Genomic DNA, 12,171 nt, shown 5'->3' with positions numbered 1-12,171 from the left:
CCTAGGCACAGAGCGAAGGGTCAACCCTGGTTCAGCAGTTCTCCTCCCAGGCTTGAAGGAGGCTGTTTAAAATAGGAATTATGTAAGGGTTTAAGAAACCATTATCTTTGGTCAAATTGTCTAGAAACTTTTAACCAAGTTCACATGTAGCAAAATCCATCTGGAGGGGAAAATGATCAGACCCATGGTCTGAATCCTGACCTGTAATGGGACAGTGGAACTGCTGAACCTATGCTGCCCTCTGTGGGATGCTGGTGTCTCTGCCCAGGACAGCCTGAGGAGGAGACTGACTCCTGGGCGGGCCTCCTTGGACCTATTCACCCCAGGGCTTCACCTGACTACTATGAGGGCTTCTTGAACTGGAAAGTGTGCATCGAACGCACCCAGGTGTGCAAGGGACACAGACACACACCTGAGAACACAGCCATGCCCTCTGAGACCCAGGAACTGCCCTGCACACTGAGCTATCTGGGCAATTCCACACAGAGAGGTAAGCTTTGGGACTGAGCAGTGATGTATGTGGAAGGGAACATGTTTTCTTAGGACATAAGATTTTGTTCACAGAAGGAGCGAATTGGCTGGAGGGATTTCTTTTTAACAACAAAGTTTGCAGCAGTCTATATACTCGTTCCTTCTCTCTTCATTATTGTATTAAGTCAAATGACTAAAGAACTTAAAGAAAAATAATCTTAACATTTATGAAGAACTTACTTTCCACATGATTATGTTGCTGCTTCTGTAAAGTCAAATGCCAGTCTCACATTCATCAGTTTGTGTACTTGGCAAGAGCACCAAAGAGAAGATTGTGGCCTTGTTGGGCTGGAAAAACAAGGGCAGTTCCTTGGACCCCTCCTCACCCTTCTGCTTCCTGTTCCTCATGCCTCCTAAATAAATGTTCCATAAATGCCAACAACCCCACCATGTCCAGAAACCCTAGCTTAATTCTCTCAGTGCCATTAGGAAGAGCTGGGGCTGCCCAGGCCTTGGAAAGGAATTGGGATGTGCAGGCCTTGGGCAGGACTCAGGGTGTTCAGGCCTGTTTTGAGCATCTGAAAGCACAGCTTTTATTGAGCCTTTTCTTTCTTTCTTTTTTTTTTTTAACACCTCATTTGTTGGGTCATTCTCTTCCAACAGAACAGCCAAGGATGGCTGTTCACCAAATGGAGAAGCCCAGAAGTAGCATCAGATCCTTTTCCAGCAGTGGCAGGCGTCAGGGCTCTGCCCAGTGTCCCCATTGCCGTGTCTTTGTTTCTGTCCACACTTGCACCCAGCACTATGTTTCCATCAGGCCTCTCCACCATGCCCTGGGCACATCTGCAGGAGGAGCGTAAACAGCTGAACAGCACTGCCTGGGGGTTGGGAGAGACAAGGGCAACAGAAGGAGCTGCAAGAGGGGCCAAGGTCTGGAGGGAGGTAGGAAGAAAGCAGAGACTGCTACAAGACTGGTGGAGAATAAAGCGGAGCTAGAAGAAGGGTGGACAGCAGCCAAGATGGACAATTCAAGTCAAATTTGAAGGTTGGATGACTCCACTGGGTCTAAGCCATCTATTGTTTTCTTTTTGAAAAGTCATAATTTTTAAACTTGTTTTTTCCTAAAATTCGGTGACGACTTGATCATTCTGGTGTGATTCTTGTTCAGAAGATGGTCTTGGCTAGGCACAGGCTTAGGAGGGTGCCCCTGGACCTATTGGGGGGCACAGTGACCCTAGGGTCCTTCTCTTGATTGCAGGTATCTGTGGCCATCTGTGGTCAGTCTGAGGTGGGCTGTCCCCATGTGCAAAGTCCAGGTTCTTCTCTGCACAGTTCTCAGGAGTGAATTCTTAGATGTCCTTGCAGGTCAGGCACATGGGGGCCAATAGAACAAAGCTGGGCTGAGGCAGTGGATCCAAGGACTTTGGGTCTATAAACTGAGGTGATGGAAGGGTCCCCATGGAGGATGGGCTATGTGCTAAGATATTGGAATCCCCCTAGAAGATAGGCCATGGGCTGGGAAATTGGGTCCCTCAAAGACAGTTCAAGGGTTGGGGTTCCCCAGAGGATGAGTTGTGGGACCTGGGTGTTTCAGAGAGGTGATGACCCATTGGAACAGGAAGATTTAGAATGTGTTCAGAAGAATTGGATGAGGAATGCGTGACTAAGAAAGGGACCTTTGGGTGAGCAGAGCCTGCAGTGTCCCAGAGAAAGCAGCAGGAAGTGGGCAAGTGGCAGCAGGGGCACAAGCCGGTGCTGACTTGGGTGAAGAAGCTGCAGGACTGAACCCAGGGCTTTGACAATGCTGAGTACAAGCTATACCACTGATCTACACCCCCAGCTCACAATTTTCATTTTCCTTTTTTTTTAATTGACATTTTTAATTATAATTATCAGCACATGTTAATTGTACAAAATAATGAGTTTCATTGTGAAATTTCCATACACTCATATAATGTGCTTTGAAAGTATCCACCCTCCCTATTACCCTTTTTTATCCGCCTCCTTCTCCTTCCCAAATAGTCCCCCTACTACATTCATGTTGCCTTTTTTTCTCTTTCTCTAGATTCCAACTAACTATAAGAGAAAACATGTAATTCTCATCTTTCTGAGTCTCCCTTTCTTCACATGATGATCTCCAGTTCCATCTATTTGCTTGGAAATGACTGACATCATTCTTCTTTTGAGAAGTGTCTGTTCAACTCATTTGCCCATTTGTTGGCTGGATTACTTGTTCTATTGGTATTAAATTTATTGAGATCTTTATATGTTCAGGATATTAATCTTCTGTCAGATGAATAACTGCCTGGGTGCTTCTAATCTGCCATCTTCTAGAATATTAACATTGACATGGTCCTACAATTTTACTTTTTAAGAAACTGCCAAACTGCTTACCCGAGTGGTTGTATCACTTGACATTCCCATTGGTAACATTTGACTGATTGGTCTTTTGGCATCCTGGTCAGCATTTGCTGGTGTCTCTATCTCAGCCCTTCTGATAGATGCACAGTGATAACTCATCTTAGTTTTTTTTTTTTTTTTAACATAATGCCAACATCATGACAATTTATTTTGATTATTCAGGGTGTGTTATCAAAAAAAAATCAGAGCATACTCCAATTCTTCTATAAACTGAACATAACATATAATAATTGCCTAGTATTCTCTTTCTTTCATTTTTTTTACATTTCCCTATAGAGGTTCATGATGTAGAATGTTTGCACATGCTTATTTGTCATCTGATATATCTCCCTCAGAGAAATGTCTCTTTATGTCTTTGCTCATTTTCTAATTATTTTGACCATTGAATTTTACAAATTATTTATATATTTGGTATATTTGTACTTTGCTGGGTATGTTATTGGCAGATATTTTCTCCCAGCCTGTAGCTTGTCTTTTTGTCTTCCTAATCAAGTCTTTTACAGAGCAAAATATTTTAATTTTGGTGCAGTCCAATTTCTAAAAATTCCATTTTTGGATTGTGCTTTTAGTGTCAGGCTTGAGACTCATTGCATACTGGCCTAAGATCTTGAATATTTATTTATTTCTAAAAACTTTGTAGTTTAATCTTTTATATTTTTGCCTGTGACCCATTTTGAGTTAGTTTTTGCCTGAGATGTGAGACCTAGCTGAAGTTTGTTTATTTTTTCTGTCTATGGAATGTCCAGTGACTCCAGCACCATTTGTTGAACAGATTTTCTAACACTGAGGTGTTTTTGCACTTTTGTAAAAATCAGTTTGGTATATGTGGGGGCATCTATTTCTGGGTATTTTGTTTGAATTCATTAATCTGTGTTGTCATAAGTTTATCTAAGACAGTTGCTGACTCAGATTCAACTTTTAGGCCATGAAGTTAAGTTGTTGGAAATCCACTTGTACCTTTAGCCTTGCTAAAACTTCCCCTTCTTGTTTGGGAGTTTGCAGTACAGCCTGCTTGCTCCTCATCTCACTGACCACAAACCCAGTTTTCTTTAAATTAGCTAATCAACAGCCCCAAGGCAATGCCTGAGGCATGATACCCAAGTGTGACCAAAAGTACAGTCCCACGCCCCGCCCCCCATTTCTAGATTTGCTGTAGACCTCCAGCACTCCTAACTCTTGGACCTGCGAGTAATAATTTTTACATTTTGATCTTCTGCTTTTTGGTTTTTCCGTCTCATCTGACCTACCCACCCAAATCTACCTTTCCCTTTCTCAGGGCTCCCCTAGAGAGAGGCTATTTTGTCTTAAGGCCATCCCATCTGCCAGAGAAAAACCTAAAAAAATGGAAACCCTAACAATAAAAATTACAACACATGTTGTGTCCTATCACTGGTCTTGGTGACTGTAGCCCTTAAGTAAATCTTATAATTGGGTGGACTGCTTCCTTTCATTTTATTATTCTTTTTCCTAAATATTTTAGACATTCTAGACCTTTTGTTATTTTCCTATATGAAAAATAAATTTTAGAATAAGCTTGTTTATATTTGAAAACCTCTTGTTGGAGTTTTGATTGGTGCTGCTTTAAATCTGTATTTCATTTAAGAAGAACTGACATCTTTCCTGTATGGAATCTTCATGAATGGGTACCGCTCAGTAATAGATCTTCTTTGATTTCTTTCATCAGTGTTGTGGAGTTTGGGGCATGAGTCACATACATGCTTTATTAAATGCTTATGTAAATATTTAATTGTTTTTGAGCAGTTGTAATGATGTTGTATTTTTCATTTAGGTGTCAACATATTCATTGATAGTAAGTAGAAGTATTACAGAATTTTAAATATTTACTTTGTGTCCTATGACCTTGATGAACTCACTAATTTTTTTTTTCAGTAGAATCTTTTTTATTTTTAATGCAGAAAATCACGCTATCAGTGAATCAGGACAGTTTTATTTCTTATTTTCTCATGAGTGTGTCTTTATTTTCTTTTCATGCCCCATTGCCCTATTTTTTTAAAAAAATCTTACCATTATTGTGACTTTATGGCAATAGTTATAAGTCACATTTTTGTGGTATACAGTGATATCACAGTTACTCTAACTATATATATATATAAATAGGTGTCTATTAAGTCTACATTGAAGAAAGAAAAAGCAACTGGTGATTCCCCCCAATCACATTATCAAAGAGATTTTTTTCCCTAAAAGTTATGGCCAATAACAAAAACAAAATTTCAGCGATTCAGCAAATATTTTGAAGATGCAGGAATCACATTGCACATGATACAAAATTTAAAGGTTAATGAGAATGTTTATGTATTTTAATTTAGATTTCCATGAAATTTACATTATATAATGTTTCACAATACACAGAATGATGGAAGTAGTGAATAGGTTAAATTACAAAATTTAAAACAATGTGTACAAAATTAGAATTATTAAAATTATTAAAATTAGAATTATTAAAATTATCTGGTTAGAATTTTCTGTACTATGTTGAATAGGGGTGGTAAGGGAACATCTTTATCTTGTTTCTGACCTTGAAGTTGTCATCCTCACATTGTACAATTTCAGTTTTAAATGCAAATATTGGAGCAATTAACTCATATGTGGAATCAATAAGATCACACGATTTGTCTTTTGTAGCTTGTATGTGTATATGTATTTCGCTCTTACCAGATGGTGGAAGCATTGCATAAATCTAATTCAATTGCTTTTATTTCACGATTGACACAATAACATTCTAACACTGTGTGCCGTTGACTTACTGATTTGTAAGCTATTTTCAGCATGTGATTGGTTAAAGCAGGGAAATATCAACAGTAAGAAGGATGTAGTTTTCTCTGCTCAGTTGGGTTTCTTTCAGTGCCAATGTCTTTGTATTTGAAATAAGTTCTGGCTCTATTAGAAAGTGTGGCTTCTTGGCTGTCAGTGTTCTATGTGCGTTAATTGCTTTCTGTCACTATAGCTTGTACCTGAGATTATCAACTTACCATGAGGAAAGATTTATTTTGGCTCAAAATTTCAGAGGTTTCAGTCCATGATCATTGACCCTGTTGCTTTGGGTCTGGGGTAGTACATCATGGTCAGAGCATATGGCAGAGAAAAACGGCTCACCTCATGGCCAGAAAGGGAAAGAGGTGGGGTTGGGTCCCATCATCCTCTTTGAGGCCTCACCTCTTACAGGTTCTACCATCTACCAATAGCACCATGGACTGGGGACCAAGCCTTTAACATACATGGGCCTTTGTGGGACATTCTAGATCTAATGATAGCACCAGCCTACTCAACTGTAGACATCACATACATTACCTGTATTTCCTTTGAGTCTTGCTGAATGCCCACCAGTCTTGGGTCCATGGGAATTCTGTGCTTATGGGGTATTGCGAATGTTGTGTACAAATCAGGCAACAGGGAGTGATGGATGTGTGTGTTGTGCTAACCCTAGCCCCAGCACATTCCTTTGTTTCTCAATGGTATAAATCCTATTCAATCAAAGTGCACAATGATCCTTGGCTTCAGAACAAAAATGCTTGTTAGTGAACCAGGCTGCTGCAAAACCAAAGGTCCTTGCTGGGTTATGGGAGGCTGGAAAATGTAAAATATAAAATAAAATAAAATAGTAATGCTTGAAAGTAGGACACCATAACCTTCCAAGTATAGTACATTTTCTTATTCTTATAACAGGTATTATTATTTCAAAGATATTAATTTGCTAGATGCAAAAAGTGTAAAAACTAGAGCATAGACAAAGAAAAAAACCCCAATCATCTGTACCTTCACCATCCAGAGGTGGCTATGTTTTGGAGGGTGTGTCTTTTTGGTTTTCTGTTCTATACATGTAACTAATAAGTATTTACTTCAACAAAAATATCACAGTGTGTCAGTTGTTATTTTCATATCCATAATATTTCCCAGTATCAATAAATATCCCTTTAGATCATTTTTATGGTTGCACAGTATTTCATACCATGAACATCTCACAATTTACTTACCTAAAACTCTGTTGTTGAATATTCACTTAACCTAATGCTGTCTTGTTGAACATTGCTAGTATGAAATGTACTGAACTGTTTATCCTTGGAGAAAGCATACACTGTTTTCTGTGTGATATTAAAATGGTGGAACACTGGAAGGACCTCTTTATAAGTGACCTTCCTATTGTACCATCCAGTGGTTCGGATTTCCTAAGATGCTATATTCCCAGTCTACTTTTCATCAACAGTAGTTTCTTTCTGGTTGATCCTAGAGAGAAGACTGGCAACAGAACATGCATCTAGAGAACAAAGATGGCAGGCTGGCTTCTGGTGCACTGGAGGTGGAGCTACATCAGACATCTGCTCCAACTTGTGCAGGCCCTGGGAGGCTGGGGACTGTCAGACCCACCACCAGAAATCAGCAACACAGCTGGGCAGACTCCTCAAGTTCCTACCCCAGCCAGGCTGCCGGGCAAAGCCGCTGGGCTCCCGAGCACCAGGATTTGGACTCATTTCTCACAGAAGGGAGGTGAGTTTAAAAAATAATCTATCTTATAAATGTGGAACTCACAACTACTGAATTTCTATGGACATAGGTCCCCTGCTTTTCTTTCTTTTTTGGGGTGTGTGTGTATGGGGGACTTTCTAAAATTTTTGCCAGAATCTTTCCAGTATTAGATCATTTTCCTGGCCCATTTTTGGATAAATGATATTTCTAAAATAGGACAAACTTAGATCCAAAGAATAAAAAAAAATAGGAAAGGGAACTTGTGGTATGAAAACTTGCATTTCACATGTTATTTAAAGTACTCCATGGTTTTGGGAATATATATATATATATATATATATATATATATATATACACACACATACACCCACACACATATATATCTTAGAACATGCTTTACTTCTGTATATGTAGCAAATAATTTAGTTGACTATTAGTTTTTCATGTCAGAAAAATCTGGGTTGTCATAAAAATATACATTTTTGATAAATATTTAAATGTTTACTGACGTAAAGGCAATAAATAGTTTTTCATGTCAATGCTTACATCTCAGATTCATAATTTTTGTTTCACATATCCTTTTAATAATAAAAGCAGCATCTTCTGAGTGTCTATGCTTGCCTGCGTCAGAACATAGTCATTACTCTGCAAATCTGGGAACCCGCATCCCCAGGGGTGATAAATCCTGCTCAGGATGTTGTTGCCAGGGGGCTCCTGCTGATGTGTGTGCTCAGACTTTTACTGAATGTTTGTGCTCTCATTTGAAATGGTAAAACTTCAAGTTGTTCTGCTTGCCCAAAGTGTTTTTAAGATTTATTTATGATGATGCTTATAGCTCTTGTTTGTTCATTCCAACTGCTTGCAAAAAATTTCATTATATGAATATACCACTAGTTTGTCTTTCTGCCAGTGGCTAGAACCCTTTCTTCTGGCCTTCCCCGAGTTTTCCTGGTATATCAGCTAATGCCGCAGAACACAAACACACAACCTCATGCACACCATGTGGGTGGCAGGCTGGGTGGGCTATTTGTCTTGGCTGCACTCTGTGTGTGGGGCTGGATTGGCCACTGGCTGATATAGGGGTCCTTCTGTCTGGCTGTGCTCCACTTGCTTTTAATCCTTACCTGGCCATCCCTATAGGTCCCCATGGTTCTGAGGAGGGGAAGCCCCAGAGGATGTATTCCTCTTAACCTGTCACCTTAAATCTGCTAACATCCCATTAATAGATAGCAGGATCAGAATGGTACCCCACGTTCTGCCATGGTCACGAAATGTAATACAGGATGCCTAGGTATATTTGAATTTCAGATGAACAAGGATTACTTTAGGAAAAATTACTTATATTAAAAGATCATCTGTATTATTACACTAATTAGAAGGGCTTCTATCAAAAATCAGAAAATAACAAGTACTGGTGAGGGTGTGGAGAAATGGGAACACTGTGCACAGACTGTTGATGAGAATGTACAGTGGCTCAGCACCATGGAAAGCAGTATGGTGGTTCCTCAAAACAATTAAAATTGGAATTTTAAATTAAAATTAAAAGTGGAATTGCAAGCTGGGCATGGTGGCCCACGCCTGTAATCCCAGTGGCTCAGGAGACTGAGGCAAGAGGATTGTGAGTTCAAAGCCAGCCTCAGCAACTTAGTGAGACCCTAAGCAACTTATTGAGACCTTGTCTCAAAATAAAAAAATCAAAAGGACTGGGGATGTGGCTCAGTTAAGTGCCCTTGGGTTCAATCCCTGGTGCCAAACAAAGAAAACAAAAACAAATGGAATTACTGTATGATCATGCAATTCCACATCTGGGTACATATCCCAAAAAATTGAAAACAGGGTGCTGTGGTTGGTATGTTTGTGTCCCCTACAGAATTCATGAACTCCAACATGACAGTATTGAGAGATGGGATTTTAGGAGATGATAAAGTCATTAGGTTGGAGCACTCATTAAATGGGGTCGTTGACCTTTAAAGGAATGGAGAGAACCTAGCTAGGTCCTTTTTGTGCTTCTACCTTCTGCCATATGAGGACACAACAAGAAGACCCCCCACTGGACACAGAATGTTTGTGCCTCGATCCTGAACTTCCCAATCTCTGGAACTGTAAGAAATAAGGTATTTTGTTATAGGAACACAAATGGACTAAGACACAAGTTATCAAAGAAAGATCTATACATTCCTGTCTATAACAGCGTGATTCACAATAGCCAAAGGTGAAAGCAACCCCAGTGTCCAGGTACATGGATGTATAAGCAAAACGTGGCTTATACACATAGTAGACTATTAGCCAGCCTTAAAAAGGGAAGGACATTCTAACACGTATTGCCACACGAGCAACCTTGAGAACATTAGGCTGAGTGAAATAAACCGAAAAGGAATTCTGTATGACTCTAGTTATATGAGGTACCCGGAGTCAAATCAATAAGGACAGAACGTTGAATCTGAATCGTGGTTTCCAGGGGCTGTGAGTGTGGCAGGAGGGAATTATAGAATAGATATAGAATTTCAGTTTTGCAAAATAAGTTCTGGAGGTGGATGGTGGTGATGACTGCACAGTATTATGAATGGACTTTATTCCACTGAACAGTTCGCCTTAAAATGATTAGGATGATAAATTTGTTATATGTATTTTACCACAATTAATAGTAAAAAATAAAAACGAAGTACTTGTAGTTAATTTAACTGGGCCTCTTGTATTTTTATTTGGTAAATTTAGCCTGTTATTCTCAGGATGCACTCCTCAGAGAGACCACAAGTCTTCTGCGGGGCCCAATTTAGCTGATGTCCCTAGGTCACCAGGTCTGGCTTCTGCAGAGGTCCTATTAGAGAGGATGGAGGCTGCCTTGGTCAGGAGGGGAGAAAGAGGTGAATTCAGGGAAGAAGCCTCTCTCCAAATTTCTGGAAGGTGCCACATCCTTCCTCTTCTGGTTAACAGAGGAGGAAGAGCTAGGTGGGATGGAGTGTGGCCATGGGAGATGCCCATTTCATGGGGACACCTGTTGGAGCTGCTGGTGAGCATCTAATTCCCGCTGAATCTGCTGAGCCAAGGCCCTGCCTGGGGCCAGTGCACCGATCCCAGCAGAAGAAGAGACAGAAGAGTGCAGGACACCTTTGGGCCTGAGTGCTTGGGCCATGGCAGTTCCCCGCCTGGTCCGGGCAGTTCTTACTTACTACTCTTCTAGCTGTGTGTGTGTGTGTGTGTGTGTGTGTGTGTGTACTGATGGGTAAGTGATGATGGATTTGTCCCCTAACACAATCAGCACATGACCCTGCAGGATTATAGGTGTGGAGAGCAGGCTGTGCCCTGCTCTGAGTTACTCCATAATGTATAGAACAGCAGTAGTTGTCAGTCTGTGCCTAACCCTGAATTACTCCCCTTTGTAAAGCAGTAGTTTGCCATGAGTTACTCCATTTTGAGCACAAGGGCCAAGGTAGAATGATTCTATATCTTGTTCATACAAGTAAGCAACCACCATCTGCCCATACAAATTGATAAATAACTTATTTGTGCCAACTTATCAAACAAAGGCACACCTAGACACAGGGGCATCTCAAATCATATCAGAAACACCAGACACAGGAGCTTATCAACCTTGCCAGATATAACCCCCTCACCTAAGACCTGTAGAAGGAGGAGCCCACCAAGATTGGACATGGTGTCCTCCTGACCCTGTCACCTGGACAGTTGTCATGAGCCTTGCCCAGGAAAATAGCCACAGTGACAAATCTCTGGTTCTGTCCCCAGAACCAGTGTGGTTTCTCCTGCCCATAACAACTACATGAGGCCCATTCTAAGGTATCCTCTGCCTTAACAATTATGAGGAACTGGTTCCTTAAAACCCTTATCTGATCACCTACAGTGATTTTTTGATTCTTTGATTTGTATCTGCTCTCTGCCTGTGCACATTTTAATTAATTAATTTATTTAATGGTGCTGAGGATTGAACTCAGGGCTTTGCATCTGCCTGTGCTCTTGGCACAGTATCCTGTAACCTTATGGTATGGCTGCCTTAACATCTTCTTTGCCTTAACATCATCTTTCTATGATGTGTGTGTGTATCTTTATGTGAAGGATGATGTATGGCTTGAGTGTTGTAGATGTTAAAACTTAAGATTGGAATGGAATAAAAGAACTTGTGTTCACTGGGCTTCTGACTATCAGGTGACCCATAAGTATTTGGTAAATTGCAACCACTGAAAGTGGTGTAGCTTGTGAATCTATCGTTATTCAATAAATTCCAACATTGTGGAAATACACAATGTGTTTGGTCTGTGTTGATGGCATAGCTTGCTCATGATAGGAGGTGAAAGGAGAGGAATGAAGGGCCGTGGCTCAGGTTGGATAGAGCTGGGTGCTAGGCTGGCATCTCACTGTACTGGACGCACTGGACTTTGGATTTACACTTGAAGACCTGGGAACGTTGTGGGCTGAGTCAAGGGGAGAGGACAGAAGAGTCATATGGCAGTTGGAGGATAGGCCAGTAGGACCATGGAAGGTTTGACAGCCTGTACACTGAGTGCTGTTGCTTCTACTCATGAGAGTCAGAATGAGTAAGAAATGGCAAAGGCTGAAAGAGACATCCAATAGCTGGGACTCCTGGTAGGAAGAGATGGGGTCCAAAGTACCCCTGGGGATCTGGTGTGTGTGTGTGTGTGTGTGTGTGTGTGTGTGTGTGTAGGGTGTGTAGGCGGTGGGCAGAGGGCATCAGGATTGTCCAGCCCCCAATTTTGAGGAAAAGGCTTTGCTGCAAAAAAGCCAGTCAAACCAAAATCCAAATCCTTTTTTTTTTTTTTTTTT

At 40.8% G+C, this 12,171-nt stretch overlaps 1 protein-coding gene across 1 annotated transcript in view; it reads left to right on the top strand.

Annotated features, from left to right (window-relative positions):
* Window positions 1–12,171, top strand: part of Oca2 (OCA2 melanosomal transmembrane protein) — a 329,902-nt gene that overhangs the window by 2,423 nt on the left and 315,308 nt on the right. Inside the window, exon 2 of the mRNA XM_015480040.2 lies at window positions 7,139–7,395. Within this exon, the coding sequence (XP_015335526.1) occupies window positions 7,160–7,395 (236 nt within the window). The 5' untranslated portion in view covers window positions 7,139–7,159. The remainder of the gene's footprint in view (window positions 1–7,138; window positions 7,396–12,171) is intronic.

The sequence above is a fragment of the Marmota marmota genome, unplaced genomic scaffold (genome assembly GCF_001458135.2).
Source record: "Marmota marmota marmota unplaced genomic scaffold, marMar, whole genome shotgun sequence".
NCBI classification, from domain to species: Eukaryota; Metazoa; Chordata; class Mammalia; order Rodentia; family Sciuridae; genus Marmota; species Marmota marmota.
Note: the sequence above shows the minus strand (reverse complement) of the source record. Positions and strands in the feature narration are given on the sequence as shown.